We start from the raw sequence: 17,095 nt of genomic DNA, 5'->3' as shown, positions 1-17,095 counted from the left end.
AAAACCTAAAACAATTAGTAATTGTGAATTGCAACAGAAGAGAAGTCGAAAGTTCGGAGAGCTAAATGTGAGTTCCATGGGGTTTTTTAAATTTGTAATGAAATATGTTGGCTTTGTTGCATGATTTGTACTTAAGCATAGCTTCTTATTGCAAGTGAATCATTCAGTGATTACGTAAAATGAACTTAAATATTGATTTGTTGGTCTTAAAATAATGTAAAATCAATTTTAATATATGGTATAAATTTTTATGTGCATATTTCGGAAGTTTTTCATGCATAAATGCATACATATTTATGGGATTATTAGGGCATAAGAATCTGGTCCCTAGTGATGAGGTAAATTTGTATTGCAGATAGGGAAATTCAATCAAACAGGTTCTACGGTCACAGACTTTTTCGACTGTTTTGTGGAGTTGCCTAGAATCTTAAATATCGCAACTTGAAAACCAATGAAATTGTAAATTGAGTACTTCGCGGTATTTCGTTTGCGCAGTTGGCGTACGTTTTGTGCCGGGAATAGTTTCGGATGATGGTTTTGATGTTTTGTTATCAACAGTTCGCAGGTTCGTAGTGACAAATGGCTGAGATGGAAAACTATGGGAACGGTGAGAGCGAGCAAGTTAAATATGTAACAGAAGAATACCGAAATCTGCTTCACGAAGCAATGTTACTAAGTGAGTATATATGATACAGGTGTTCAAACATCTTGGAAACAGAAGCGAGATGGAATTTTTCTCCGTCGTCGTAAGAACAGTTTGCAGTATTTTGAATCATTAAACACAATAGAATCCGATATTTTAAAAGCTGGGGCAAATTTGTGAAAACATGAAACAAATATTGTACAGCAGAAGCAGGCCCATCGACGATGATAAATGCTAACGTTATAAAGATTCGAAAATTTGTAGCAAATTCCGTATTTTATAGTAATTGCAGAAAGAATTGTCAGTGATATGAAGAACTCAAAGAAGTCAGCACTTGTGCCCATAGTTTGGATGCTGTTAGGTGGCCAACGAATTATGTCAGCTCTTCCAGCCCATGAAACCAGATCACAAAATCAACTTTACAGAACCAGCAGAGGGTCTATATGTACTGCCATGTTAAATTTTCGTACCTGAAGATACTGGGAATTAAAGGGTGGGAGTCAGTAGTGAACTCATGGTCACACTGGCTGTTTATCATGAAACCAGAAGTGTGAAGACATTAGGACATGGCTTAAAAGTCTCATGTTTAATTATTTATTTATTTTTAGTTTATTTAACAACCCTGTCAGTAACAGACTTTACAGCGATGAATAATTGAATAACATTGAATAATGAATTGGAAAGAATGTGGAAGGAAGTAATGAAATTTGCCTGAAGAGACTGAAAAATCTCACAGGAAATACCCATCAGGATAAGTGGTGTCTTGGCCGATATTTGAACCAGGCATTTCCTGAATACAAGTCAGACTTACACAGTAGGCATATGTTGCCTTCATCACAGTGTTGTCTGAGGAGATTTAGTGCCCCCATAATTGGCACCCTAGTGAGGAGTGAGACAAAAATGAAGCTGATGAGGATGTCCTTTGACTTGACACACAGTGTGGCCATCTGTGTAGGTAAAATCCTCAGAATATTTCACAGTGTGCTGGAAATTAGCCATGTGCAATTTCAGAAGTTCTTGGTGTTTGTAGGTTGTATGTAAGCAAATCTGTCGGGGTTTTTTGGTGCCTAGATTTCTTCTTAGTTATGTACATCAGTGTCCTCTTCCACATCCCTGGCTCTGAATGGCCACTCCTTCTGTTGCCCATTTTTCTCACATCTTCTGTATACTTGGCCACTTTCCTCACTTGACAGTATGCAGTATGTGCCTTCAAAATACTGGTACCCACCTAAGAAACTACGTTTTGTCATAACTGAGAAGACCACAGTATGAGCTATTTTGGTTCTTCAGTTGATGTGAAATAAGTTAACATAGTATTGTATTGTATTTTATTTTCATCCATTTTGCTACATAGTAACACTTGGACAAGGCATTCGGCAATACAAGAAAACAAATCTACAAAGTTACTACAAAGCATACTACCAGCATTTGTTACAATCATAAGCAATATATAAATACAACTTTTAAAAAAATACACAAACTACTATATACAGCGCATGAATGGCTATGACATCCAAACATAAGTACTTGCACCATCCACTTTTTTATTAAAACTTAACAAATTCATTTATCGTATAAAAAGAATGTTTCAATAAAAATGATTTTAAGTCTTTAAACCCACCTAGTTTTTTGTTTTGTTTGGCACCTTACTATACAATTCTATCCCCATATTTACCACACTTTTTTAAATAATGTAGTTCTGCAGAATTGAACATGAAAATCCTTGTTTATTCTTGTATTATAACTATGAATATTTATATTTTGGATCAAATCTGATTTGTGCTTTTTTATGTAACATAACACCTCTGAGACATATAAAGAAGTGGCTGTGAGGATGCCATAATCTGTAAAAATTTGCCTGCATGACTCTTGTTCACCAAGTCCACTAATTATTTGCAACACCCTCTTCTGCATTTTAATACTGATGGTGGTATTAGAGAAAATAAATTGTTTTACTAGGAATAGGTTAATTGTTAATTTTAGAAGATTATAAAAGAGAAGAATGGAAGTTCATTAAATTCAGAGAAAGTCGTGTGGCAAATCTAATCTTCAAATGGAATTATGAAGGGCTGGCAAAATAAAAGAGATATTTTTTAACGTGGACTAATCTTGACAGCTAATGTGTTTTCACAGTGTACACTCTTAGAAACCAAGTGCAGAAGGGAAATGGGATTAGAGCATTTTTAATTTAAAAATTCAAAGACTTTTGATAAGGTGAATTCTAGCCTGAAGATAGAGGTAGCAGATTCCTCTAAAGGTGTTTGCGCTAGTGTTCTATCTTCTGAGATTTAATGCTGTATAGTCTGCTGAAAGTCAGCAGGCAGCTCAGCTTGCTGTCTGCTTCATGTTGATTTCATGCTTAGCTTACCCTTTGACCCTGAAGATGGAGACAACAAGTTGTTCCAAAACATCTTTTTAATTTAATAAGAGTACACAGTGTTACACGAGTAACCCTTCATAACCACTGCTGTGAGATTCTAAAATTTCAATCAAATTTTTAATTTTTCAATCACAGATGAGGAAAGCATTTTAACAAGAACCAAGTGTTTAGTAAGTAATTGTTATTTATAAGAAATCCCAAGCTGGTATTGAAAATAGTTTGGCACTTCATAAATGTTTGTAGTTGTTCTGGTGCATGTTTTCCTGAGTAGGGCTTATAAGCACGGAGCAGAAATTAAAAAGTTTTGTTCATCCTAAAAGAGAAGCCTAAAGCCTTTTTTTATTATTATTATTAGTAGATGAGAATTTAGCCCATGAAGGATCCCTTTTCCCAATAACAATTGATGATTTCTTTGCAGTGAGTTATTTTCTTAGAAGAAAATGTAAGTTTGTTCCATGCTTTTGTTACAGTTCCCTTAACATTTAGTGTTGCTTTATATTTCTTACTACTTTATACTGGGCTATACTGTATGAACAATCTACACACTGCTGGAGGCTGAGTAAATAGTGGAAAATATATTGTCATGTGTTGGGAGTATAACGCGACAAATAACTTTACGCCATATTGGATATAGCAATTTCACACTATGTCTTACTTTTTGGACTTAAGTGGCCTCCGCAGTCTAGGGGTAATGTTCCCACCTCATGACTCAAGGTACGCGGGTTCAAATACGGCAGAGGTGGAATTTTTAAGGGCAGAAAAATTCAGGGAACAAGTCCTCCGGGAGGGACTTTAAGCCGTGTGTCCCGTATCGTAGATTTACAGCACGTAAAAGATCCTCATGTATCTAGGAGACCTCTGAGCAAAATTAGGCAAGTTTCCTGCCCAAGTAGTTTCCAATTCCTCCAGTAGATGGGGAAGTATCGGGGACCACTGCCAGAGAGGGCCGACCTCGCTGGCAGAACGGGGCTGATAGCGAGCACCAGTACTGGAAGGGCATGGCGACTAGTTAGAATAATTAAAGGGGGACGCACAATAGATCAACAAATGGTCGCAGTGCATGGGGAAACCCACCCCCTCCAAATAATAATAATAATACTTTTTGGACTTGCATTCTCTTTTAAGATACCTGTGTTCTCTTATTTTCACAGATGAAGATGACAAAACAGGAAGAGAGAACATTCAGCATATTTCTTCTCTCATGTGCAAAGCCGATCACCTCATCAAAGATGGTGAGTCATAATACAGGCATACATTGTGACAAGTTAAAAATAATTACATTACATTGCATTGCATTCCATAGATCCATAGTTAGTCAAAATGACTGTAAGATGTGGAATATGTCATATAAATACAAAACAATATACAGAACCAATGGAGTTCTCACACAAGAGAAACCAAGAATACACAGTGACTACACACAAGGCTATTTAAAGATACATAAGTTATTTTCTAGACAATAGGTATTCATCAACAGAGTAGAATGAATGTGTATTTAAGTATCGTTTCAGTGCTATTTTAAATCATGCCTTTTCATTCATAAGACCTTTGAGATCAGATGGCAGTTTATTAAAAATGTTGATCCCAGCATAATATGCTCTTTTCTGAAAGCATGAGAGGTTAGCAGTTGGTTTATGAAGACAGTGTTTGTGTCTTGTGTTAACACTGTACATCCTCATTCATCTGAAAATGTTCTTCATTATTTGTAATGAAGTTTATTAATGAATATATATACGATGGGGTACCCAAAAGAAACCAAACTAATTTTTTTGTGGGCAGAGCTTTTGTAGTACTGTGTTTTCCCGCTATGAGCGCATAGAGCTAACATTCCTGAGTCGATAAGCCGACTACCGTTGCTTCAGAAGGTAAGGACTAGTTTCGGTAGAGTTTATAGTGACAACTGTTTTGTGTGATCGTCGTTTTTGCAATGGCTGATTTTCGTGAACAGCGTGCGGCAGTGAAATTCAGCTTTTTGCTCAGGAAAAGTGGAACAGAAACTCTTGAAATGTTAAAAATGGCATACAAGGACGATGCTATGGGGAAAACTCAAGTGTTTGAGTGGTTTTCCCGTTTCAAAAATGGTGAAATGTCAATTGATGACAAACCTCATTCTGGTCGGCCTTCCACGGCCCGAACACATGAAAATGTTGAAAAAATTCGTGAAATCATCAAGGAAGATCTACTCGGACTATTGAAGAAATTGTGGAGCTGTCGGGAGTGACTTGGAGCTCAGTTCAGCGAATTTTGACAGAAGATTTGGGAATGAAAAGGGTGGCTGCGAAATTCGTGCCACGACTGCTGACTGCTGAACAAAAACAAGGTCGCGTGGAAGCATGCTGTGCTTTGAAAGAAGAGTCCCGAAATGATCAAAACTTTTTTTTGTTTCCTCGAATGAAAAGAGACATGAAAGGAAAGCGTTTTGCTGATGTTGCTGAGGTGAAGGAAAAAACGACGGAGGCGCTGTCAAGCATCTCAAAAGATGAATTTAGACAATGTTTTGAAAAATGGAATAAAAGAGTAGACAAGTGTATTAGTGTAAGTGGAGAGTACTTTGAAGGGGATTGAAGGTTTGTGCTTAAAATTTGAATAAATAAGTTTAAAAAAAATAAGTTCGGTTTCACAAGGAAAAGTTAAGATCTGTAGTCTCTTAAATAGATCTCTGCAGGAATTACGGGATTTGACACCCATCATGATTCTAACAATTTTCTTTTGCAATGTAAATACCTTTTTACTGTCAGATGAATTACCCCAGAAAATTATTCCACGCTTCATTAAAGAGTGAAAAAAAGCAAAATAGATTGATTTGAGAGTGTCAGTGTTACTAATTTGTAACAAGAATCTAACTGCATAACATGCTCTACTTAACTTTGGAATCAATTGATCGATATGGTTTTTCCAGTTTAAATGATTATGAATTTGCAAGCCAAGGAATTTTGTGTTTACTCCCTCTTCTATATATTTATCATTTTCTTTTATGTTTAATGGATATTGTGGTGAGTTTTTTCTTATAAATTCTAGGTCCAAGGACAGCTTATTTGCAGAAAACCATTTACTCATTTGCATAATAACCTTGCTTGATAACATGCAGAAATCATCTAAATTTTCCCTAGAAATTATAACACTAGTGTCATCTGCAAATATTATACGTATTGATGAGGTCCTTAGTGTAGGAGGGAGGTCGTTTATATAAATTATGAAAAGCAAAGGCCCAAAAATTGACCCCCGTGGAACTCCATGTTTTATTATTCCCCAGTTTGAGTAGGTACTTTGGATTGAATTTGATGGTTTTATTTCAGTCTTTTGTTTTCTATCTGTTAGGTAGGATCTGAACCAACTTAACATTGTTCCTATATACACTAGTGAATGAATTTGCCGGTTGTTATTTCATGGAAATTGTTCTGCTGTAATGAAGATTGTTCTGTGCCTATAACAGGCATACAGTATTCTTCATTTTCAATTAGGATTTTGACCTTCAATAATCTAGTATCTTTCCATAAATTATTTGCTCTAAAAATCATTATGATTATATTGGTTTTGCTTGTTATGTCTCAAGTTTATCTTAAATATAATTTTGGGCGTTCTTCTGTCACTGTTAGATGACAGACATTTTTTATTGAATTTCTGTAAGTCATTATCATAACAACGAGCAGGCTTGCATAAGTTTGATATAACTGAGGAATAACCTCAGAAACTTGGAGCTGGTATAAAATGCAAAATACCTCAGGTAAGAAATCGGCTCGGGATGTACTGACTTCGCTCGCTTGGAAACTGGGATCGTGGGTTCGAATCCCACTCAGGGCATGGATGTTTAGTTTGTGCTTGTGCGTTTTTCTGTATTTGTGTACAAGTAGAGGCCTTGCGACGAGCTGATCACCCACCCAAGTTGTCCTACCGAATGTGTAAGATCTAGAAAAACTGAAGTGAACGGAGAAGTTCATGGAGTAAGGCCTAGGCCCACTAGGGATGTAGTGCCAAGGGGGGGGGAACAAGAAATCGGCTCATTTTTATAACCAAGAGAAAAATTGAAACATCTGCATATAAATAACAGCCAGTTCCTGCTGTGCCCAAGGAAATCCAACTTTCCTTTGCTAGAACATATGGAAAATGTAAACTGCATTCTGTCTTTGCTAGGATATGAGGGGGGGGGGAGGAAGCCATCTTTATCCATAGCTGGGATGCAGGCCAAGGAGAGGCAGTAGAATGGAGCAATAAAGGTGCCGGGAAGTAACACAGGAGAAGGGAGGGAAGGAAATAAAGATATGCAAGGGATAAAGGGATATACGAATGTGTGTGAAGGAACTGTTTTACCCAAAAGGTGGGGAAGGAAGGAAGGAAGGTGAATATGAATCATGACAGGATGGATAAATGAAAGGGATTGGAAAGCAGTAAGAGAGAAAGGAAAGAAGGAAATCAAGATATGAAAGAGGTAGAGGAACTAAAGAAAGAAGTGCTAGTAATAGTATACTCATAATAAGGAAAAAAAAATTGAAGGCATTTGAGAAAATTATGTGTGTAATTATGTGCTGGTGTCCAGAATATGTACAAGCCTGACGATGTTTGTTGTTATGACGATGCATTTTTATCAGAACAGTTATGTTTTCTTCTTCTGTGAGATGGCTATGTTGTAATCATGAAGTACCTCTAGTCACTACATGCTGCTGTCAGCTTGCCATATCGCCAGCAGCAGAAGGCATGGAAATATCTCTTCTGTTACCCTGTTTGTGGTTTAGCTACTTGCCATATAGCCAGCAGCAGAAGGCATGGAAATATCTCTTCTGTTACCCTGTTTGTGGTTTAGCTACTTGCCATATAGCCAGCAGCAGAAGGCATGGAAATATCTCTTCTGTTACCCTGTTTGTGGTTTAGCTACTTGCCATATAGCCAGCAGCAGAAGGCATGGAAATATCTCTTCTGTTACCCTGTTTGTGGTTGAGCTAGCAGAATTACATCAGAGGAGTCTGACCAACTGGCAACATGAAATATTCAAGAAAAATGGTGTGGCTGGGTGAGAGGAGAAGAAAATTAATTCCTTTGTCATGGCAAAGACTTGTGGAACCTTTTATGTATTTATAAACTATCCTGATATGTAAATAAGACCGAAAATTTTGTGACAATACAAATATTGAGTTTTCGGACATTACCCATCATCCTATTTTTATTTAAAACACAATGTTTTGGAGGCTGGATTCTTTCTCTGTCTTCAGGTAAAACATAGTCAACTTTTACATGAAGACAGAGACAGAATCCAGTCTCCAAAATGTTGTGCTTTAAATAAAAAACAGGACAATGGATAATGTCCAGAAACTTAATATCTGTATNCGTCGAAAGACCATTGACCAAATTTCTGAGGAAACGACCATCTGGTCGGCCATCTCACTAATCGCCAAAGGGTTGAAACAGGAACGCACAGAGCACCACAGACAATCCACTTAACTCAGACTGACGCCAGCTCACTAACAGTCGCGGGAGACCCCCAGCTAACACCACCTAGCAGCACAACTCGTAACTAAAAAGCATGCTCGCGCAACAGGTTGTTTCCGGTTATTTTTGGGTCCCCCTTCGTATTCTGATATATCTTTCCTGCACCTAAATGTGCATACCCATGTACAATAATTTGAGTGTTATGTGATTTGTCTTCATGTTACAGTGCAGAATCTGAATAATACAATAGGTCTACTTGATGCAAAAGTTATCAGTATTGGCTCCAGTGTTTTGAAGCGAACTGCTGAAGCTGTAAATGCAAATCTGTTTTCTTTTACTGCAGAAGAATACAGTGACAATATAGTAAGTTGATGATTCTGTGATCTACTTTCCTTCAGTTTATAATGAAAGGTAGGCTGGTATCACATTTGTTTGCCCATATGCACATAATAACTTTTGAACCATTAGATAACATTATTTATGAAAGCTGACATGAACAGCACCCATCACCCCACCTTTATACTTTTAATTTTCTACCATCAATAATATCAGTAAGGTGGCTGTACAAAATTGTGAAGTTGATTCATCACTTAATGTAGTGTATCAGAATGTGACTTGTTAAGAATTTTTCCTGTAGAATATGAAACAACATTATGCTTACATAGAAACTGTATTCATCTTTTGGTTAGATTATCATTACTATTGAACCACTATAGCCACACATGCGAAATTTGGTGTCAACATAGATCACAAACATCATCATCATCATCATCATCATCATCATCATCAGTAATCTGTCAGACGACAGGTCCACAGTCTCTTTCAAAACAATTCCTCCACTTAATGCGATGTAGAGCTTTCTCCTTCAAATGACAGTATCCTCTTCTGTCCCCAAGGTCATCCAGCATCTTCTTACGTCTTCTTCCTCGTCTTCTTGTCACTTCTATCTGCCCATCTATCTTTCCTTCGATAGCTTCTTTTAGAAGGCAGTTTCTGCGTAAAACATGACCAATCCAATTAGCCTTCCGTTTTCTTATTTCATGTAGGATATTCCTCTGCTCACTGACTCTAATTAACACTTCTTCATTTCTCACATAATCGGTCCAACTGATCTTCTCCATTCTTCTCCAACACCACATTTCAAAACTTTCCAGATGTTTCTGATCTAGATCACAAACATACCTACAAATTTTTAATGAAACACTCATTTATGTTAACAAATGAACATGGATACAGTTTGAAAGTTTGAGGTTAAGTCTGACAAAGGGTGAGAGGCATCTACTCTATGGGGTCTGTTAGAAAGAGCCAATGTCATTCTGATGGACCCCACAAAGTAGGTGCCTCTTATCCTTTCGCCTGAGGATGGAAACATGCAGTTTCTGAAATGTTAGGTTCTTTAGAATATTAGGTGATGGACAAAGTTCCAAATCTCTGTAATCCAAAGTGTTATGTACCATCATCATAAACCTTTAGGATTGGCTTAAGATTGGGCCCCATTCAAATGGTATGAACACAGAGGATGGCTTATGCATATGCAAATCATGGGAACCATTGATCTGCTCCATGAAGGTACATAAGAAGCCTCCTTCATAGTTTTTCTGCAATAGCTTGTTCCTCTCATTGCAGCTTTTCCCACAGCTGCTTCCTCCTTTATTTCCCCACTATGTTGCCTACAGCTGCTGTTACTGTACTTCCCATTGGTCACTCATGGAACTTTTCTCTTGTGTTCTCCTTCTCACCACTTTTGCAAATACAGCCCTTACCTGGACCGACAATAGTAACTCTTCTCCTTGCTGCTGTTGGTTCTCTGTCGGCTCCTTTATAGGCCTATATATGACCCAATTTTTCTTCATGCACCTCACACTGCTTGCTTCATGCTGGTTTCATGGCTTACTCTTTGACATTGAAGATGGAGGCAGTAAATGCCTCTGATACATGAGAGAAATTCTACCAAGATACATGTTATCACATCACAGAAGATAGATCTCTTCATAGTCACTGCCATGAGAACCTCAAACTTCTTCCTTCTGATTCATGCAGATGCACTATTTCGAGCTTACAAGACCTTGAAGAAATAAGAATAGCTTATTGACAGAATGATTACATGGACAAAAGAAGGTTGGAACCTGATCCTTTCAGGCTAAGATTGATCTTGCTGGGCAAGCATAACAGAAGTCTCTGTAGACCATTAAAGTATCATAACTTCTGTAGGCTGGCTTCAGATAAAGGGTATTCTAGTGATTTAATGTAACATACAGCCCCTAAAGGCTAAAGGAAACAGAGAATGAACTACTTGTGATTCTGAGGGTCACATGTACCCTGCAGGCCATGTTGAATGTATCTGTACAAATTATTGCTGAGCCATAAATCAGCAGAATCGTTTGTAGGATTTCAGGTTCTCGCATACATACATATATACATACATAGTGTGACATATTTGGACTATGCAGAACACCCCGTCCCCCGCCAGCGGTGACGTAACACCTTCAGAGCGTTGCCGCTGCTATGGTAACAGGCCAGTCAACACCTCGCCCCCTCCTGTGGTGATGTTACCGAGGGATGCCGCTGTTGCAACAGCAGTAAACAACTCTCGACACTGTTGCTAGGCAAATCGGTAAACACAACGTTATGCAACAGTGGTACCTATTATATGTAACTGTTTTCTGTGTTGTCTGTGCCGAGACTAAATAAGGAGCAGCGAACACTATTCAGTAGTTAGCAGTGAGTGATTAGTTAGTGAGTAGTGAGTATTGAGCCAGTTACTAGAGAAAGAGCAACCAGTTAATTGCAGTCTAGTATTTGTGATGCTGCAGATGGCAGTAATTGTGAGTTTGCAAATTGTGTGATTGTAAGAGTGAGTGGAATAAATTCGCTGTATTCAATACAGCGTGAAGTTATTTGTCGTGTGACCTACCCAAACACGTTACAATATGTTTAAGGTCTTTCATTCTGGTCCGTCACACTAACAAATTAACAATCAGGTTCCTTCCGTCAAATGTGACACTTTTTTAAGTTTTCCACCTCGTCACCACCTGCCTTACATGTTTCGGCTCACCACGGAGCCATCATCAGAGGCATTTATAGTAGAAAAAGAAATCACCAACACACAAAACTTCACTTTGTCCAAGATAGCCACGTTCCAGTTAATTAAAANCGTCCCCCTCTGTGTAACCTCTAGCCACACCGGTTGCTGTTACTCTTTACCTTCCTTCCTTTCTCTTGTTGTTCTCACCATTGCCGTCGTTGGTCGTGGAGCTCGCAGCTAGGTCGGCTTTAGCTGGCTCCACCGCTTCTCCAACTCCACCACTTCTCTTCACTATGGAAAGGGTATCCGGTCCGGGACTTGGACTGGATGGTTATGGGCGCCAGCAACTGTGGGTACAGCTGCAAAGTGAAGGGAAAAGGTGGACGGGGTGGGAGCTGATAATGATCGGGCTAGCAGTGGTGGGCGTGAGACTCTGGCTCAGGTCGTTTAGGGCCTTACTCCGACGAGGAGGAAAGAACACACGGGACACACAAACACTTGGCACCACTTAACTTTATTGACTTTTTTTAATCTGCGCGCCTCTGAGATACATTTCAGTGCGTTACTCTACTGTAATTCCACCCGTTGCTCGAACACTAAATTTACTTAACATACGAGTGAGACAGACAGACGCGTCCGGTCAGTTGAACCGTTCTTACGAGCCTCTCCACAGGAACTGACCCTCCGTTTTTGAATATTCAGGGGTCCTGCCAAAATTTGAAGAAGGCCTCATTGTCATCTTCCAAATCTCCGGGTTGGCTGAATTTAGAAGGGGGAGGAGTTCGATAGATTTCTCATTCCTCCACTGGTCAGCTGTTCGCGGCGAGAGTTGGGGTTCACTCACTTTCGCCGTCTTTCTGACCCGGGGTGGATTGAGAGGGTTCAATCTAACGGTCTCCTAAGAGTAGGTCCGTGATGAATCAGGTGTTGTAAATTGGCCCCTTTCCTCTACTAATAAAACAATTCGCTGCTCCTTTCTAAAGGCAGGCTTTAACCTTTGGAGAGTTATGACCGTTAGAGGGCCACCTCTCTCTAGTGACAAAAGTTCTTTTCAATGTCTTTTGGACAGATTCCTCTTATTAGTACATATGGCGCTTTCTAAAAGTAAGGAGAGTGTCGGGCTGGTTTGGGTTTAGTCCGGGGATTGTGACCCGTCATAAACTTTACCATCCCAGAACTGCGAAAGGGTTCAGGTCCCGTTGGTTGGAGTGTGGTGTGAGGTATTGCCTCTGCTTTGATGTAGCGACAAGTACTGACACACGTGAACAAAACATTGTAGTTCTTTGCATTGTGCGGTTACAAGACATCCATGCCTTGAGTGGGATTCAAACCCACGATCCCTGTGTTCAAGTGAGTGAAGACGTTTCATGTCTTAGGTCATAGGGCCATAACTGTTCTCAGTAGACTCCAAATAAAATGGGAAGAAGGTGTGCAGTTAGTTCATGCAAGCATTATTGGAATAAAGTATGGCGACTGAATGAAATTAATTTACATTTTCTATATTTGCAGATATCATACTTAAAGCAAGAGCCCTCTGTAACCAATAATATCAAGTTAATATGTCAGAAATTAGCTCCTATTGCTGCAAAATGTTTCTGCCGCACACCATCTTACATGTACATGTTAGGTACTTTCCAAGTTGGTGAAGTAGCAGTCACTCAGAAGAAGGCACGGAAACAGAGGGAGAAGCAGGAAGAAGGAAGTAGAAAGCAGCCAGAAAACGTAAGTATTGTAAATAAATATTGTCATATGTTTATTGAATAGACATGGGGTTTGGATTGGTAATTGGATTTGTTGAACTTTTACAAGTCATGACTACAAGTAATTACAGGACTCTCGCTAATCCACACATTTGACATCTCACTACAACACTTGCTAAGTCTTATGTATCTTGTCTGCTTTTACCGGTTCTCACGGTCTCTTTGCTTGCGGATTTCTTATATTTTTCCTTCTACCCTGAAGATGGAGGCGATACGTTCCTCCGAAACGTCGGTTAACACCACATATACACAGTGCCAAATCCCAGAAGACTGCTTTCTTCATAGTCACCACTGTGAAAGCCTCAAATCTTACCTTTTGTATCTTCACAGGTTGTTGCCTGATGACAGATCCTAACAATGTCCTCTGCTTCCATCATTGCCAGCTGGCTACTATCTCACAACTAACTACTCAGCTCATTACAGCAGCTCCCTTACTTTCTCAGATGAATAAATTGTCTAGTTTATGTTCACTATATAACCTCAGGGCAGACCCAGTAGGAAACATCACCTCCAAAAGTTTCCCTCTTGTTGTGTGCATATCTGTTGCCACAGAAGCCAACTGGCACATGTTGTTCACCAGCCATTGTGTAGCAGCAGATGGCTTCTCTTGTTAAACTATACCATTGTTATGTCACAGGATCAGCAATTAATTTATAAAGTGTGGACAGCAGCGATGTTCGTATTTTTTTAATTTCAAGCAAGCAGTTGTTAATTTTCACTTTCATTGGCTTCATTGTTTTGTGCCTTTTTTTCTTCAGAAATTTCTTTCTTTTCTGACACAGCTTGTAAACATCATGTGGCTGTGATATATTTTTAACAGATTCTCATGTGGACCACGTACTTCCTTCGTGTATTCCTTCTGTTTCTGTGTTAATGACTTGAAATCCTTGAATACTGTATATGTCTTTTTCTTCTTTTCTTCTTTCTTGGTTTATTTAAATATCCACGATCAGCTGTATAGTTTATACAGAATCATAAACAGCGAATTTGGAAGGACATTGAAGAATGCAGTTGTGACCTATTTTAAGATACTATACAGTGCAGCCTCGATATTACAAGAATTTATATACTTAAGGGAAGTGCTCATTATAGCAGATGCTTGTAATACCTGAAAATGGTTGAAATATGTAACTTCAGGTCCACCCTATAACTTCCATATACATATGAAGGTTATTTGGATTCACTTGTAGCACTCTTACAACAGACCTTTATTTACTTTTCATCATAGTCACAACGATTTGCAATGCACTTAGTGAGCCTGGAAATGAGATTTTTTTTATTCCAGCATCATAGAAATCTCTTAGGCATGTCATCACTGCGTCTTGAACCTCATCTTCGTCCAAAAAAGTGTTTCCTTCAATTTAAAAAACAAGTGATAGTTGCTTGGTGCAAGGTCTGGGCTGTGTGGTGGATGGACCAATACTTCCCACTTGAAGGACTGCAACAACTCTGGCATGACACAAACAGTGGGCGGACAGACATTATCATGCTGCAAGCAGACTCTCGCATCAGCATTCTTGTCCTCTTGTTTGAATAGCCCAACACAGTTTCTTCAGCATCTAACAGTAAGCAGCAGCATTGATGGTGTCTCCTCGAGGCAAAAAAATTATGAGAAGGGGCCCCTTTCTGTCCCAGAAGATGGTTGCCATGATTTTTCAGTTTGATGGTGAGGTTTTGAATTGTTTTGCTGTTGGTGAGTGTGTGTGGCACCATTTCATTCATTGTCACTTATTCTCAGGTGCATGCTGAGATACCAAGTTTCATCTCCTGTCACAGTACAGTCCAGAAAGTTGTCACCTTGACCATTGTAGTGAGAGAAAAATGCCTGTGCTGCAGCCACACAATTTTTCTTGCGATTGTCTGTCAATATTTTCGGCACCCAATACATGCACAGTTTCCAATAGTCTGAACTTTTTGTTAATTTTATGGAGAACATTTCTTGACACTTCTAGACATTGTTGATGATGTTCATCAATGGTTGAACGTCTGTAAGTACGAATGTTTTCATACATTTTTTGGATTATTTTATCAGTGACAACAGATGGTCTTCCACTCTTTATTTCATCATGAACGTTGCTTCTTCCTGCTTCAAATTCATGACAACATTTTGCCATGTTTTGCCTTTTCATAACATCTTCATCATAAACAGAAACAAGTTGGCGATGAATTTCGGCAGCACTTTCTCCTTTCACATAAAGAAATCAAATTACTGCACGAACCTCACATTTGGTGGGGATTTTGAATTGATACGTCCATTTTAAACATATTGTGAGCACATTACTGTGACTGTGACTGTGACCAGTGAACTCTGCCCTGTCATACATTTCATATCTCACATGGCAGCACTCCCATTTCTAAAAAAAAAAGAATCCCCTTGCATTATTACTGGACTTGTATCTTTACTTTCAGAATATCCCTCATATAATGCAGTATGGCATTAGTGTTTGAAAAATAATGCAAATGCATTAATATTACTTATTTGGAGTGGTTATCACAGGGATATCAAAATAATTAGGAATAATTCAGCATTTTTATCCTTAGCATTATCTGAACTAAAGATTTAACAATTTTCTGAAACTTGCATATCTTCGTCTTACATCTGAGCACTGATTAGGAGCCATCCTTTTTGAGTAAAGTTCTGCCCACTATTTGCTGCACACTCACAAGACTCACCTACATTTGACACATAATTTGCTGCATCTGTATACCTGTGAGAATAAATGGATCATCATGTACTGAACAGGAGTAAAATACCAACAAATGAAGCAGTTTAAATCTCGCAGTATTTAAAGTATATGTATTACATTATGAGTTGTTCTGAATGCCACACTAAATACATGCAACTTTTGGGCGTTATATGAAGAAGAAATTGTTCTGAAATCACCATGTTACATAACTGCTTAACTGTCAAATGGTAGTGGCATGTAAACTGTATATGAAACCATGACTGTTTAATTTTCTAACCTAATAGAATTAAGTTTAAGTGACATTAAATTACCATGCATAATGAAAACAGTTCTTTGCAACATATGTGGATAAAATCCGTGCCATCTGTAATTCTTGTATTTAGGGCATCACCCTTGTAGCATGGTCAAACTGAGGTCGTGAAACAAATTTCACCGATACACACTCGTGAAGAAAAGGAGCATCATTTTAGCTCATTTGCAGTCATAACAGTGTGAAATTTTTTTCTAGCAGCAAAGTCATGGCATAGCACCAACAATCATACTCAGTTTTTTCTGACATTAACCTAGTTGTCATGACAACATGACTTCCAGTTGTCACAGTGATGTATGTTGTGACATTGAGTGTTATAACACAAATGTTGTGACTTTATAATTACATGAAAATAAGCCTTTAATTTGCTTGAGTTTTCTCATATATGTTGTCTGTTATTCATAAACAGTGTTGAAGAAGACTTTTGTGTTCTGGGATATAATGTTGTGTAGTCCATTGAATGTCAACCGACATTTTGAGGAATATGTTGCCTCCATCTTTGTAGTCAAGGAATAAGACAAGCAAGACATCAGCAGGTAGCAAGCAAAGTCTGCTTTCTTGCTTAGCTTATTCTTTGTCCCCGAACAAAGAGGTGACATGTTCCTCTGAAACGTTGGTTAATTTTAATGGACTACACAGCATTATATCCCAGCAGATAGAAGTCTTCATAACCATTGGTGTGTGAACCTTAAGTCTTATATAATGTTTAAGAAATTATTCCATCTTGCCTACCTGTTCAGCTTTTAGACATGCTGCTGACTTCACACAGGCATATCATTTCAAGCATCATACTCAAGTCCAAACTTTTCTTTTGTTGCTATACTTATGGGTTTTCAAAATTCTGGCATTGGAACCCACTGAAACACAGA

At 38.5% G+C, this 17,095-nt stretch overlaps 1 protein-coding gene across 1 annotated transcript in view; it reads left to right on the top strand.

Moving 5' to 3' along the window:
• Positions 1–417: 417 nt before the first annotated feature.
• The window catches only part of LOC111875714 (non-structural maintenance of chromosomes element 4 homolog A), a 28,140-nt gene continuing 11,462 nt past the window's right edge, over positions 418–17,095 (top strand). Inside the window, exons 1-4 of the mRNA XM_023872173.2 lie at positions 418–676; positions 4,175–4,255; positions 8,671–8,807; positions 12,979–13,191. Of these exons, the coding sequence (XP_023727941.1) occupies positions 580–676; positions 4,175–4,255; positions 8,671–8,807; positions 12,979–13,191 (528 nt within the window). The 5' untranslated portion in view covers positions 418–579. The remainder of the gene's footprint in view (positions 677–4,174; positions 4,256–8,670; positions 8,808–12,978; positions 13,192–17,095) is intronic.

This window comes from Cryptotermes secundus, unplaced genomic scaffold, assembly GCF_002891405.2.
Source record: "Cryptotermes secundus unplaced genomic scaffold, Csec_1.0 scaffold478, whole genome shotgun sequence".
Lineage (NCBI taxonomy): Eukaryota > Metazoa > Arthropoda > Insecta > Blattodea > Kalotermitidae > Cryptotermes > Cryptotermes secundus.
Note: the sequence above shows the minus strand (reverse complement) of the source record. Positions and strands in the feature narration are given on the sequence as shown.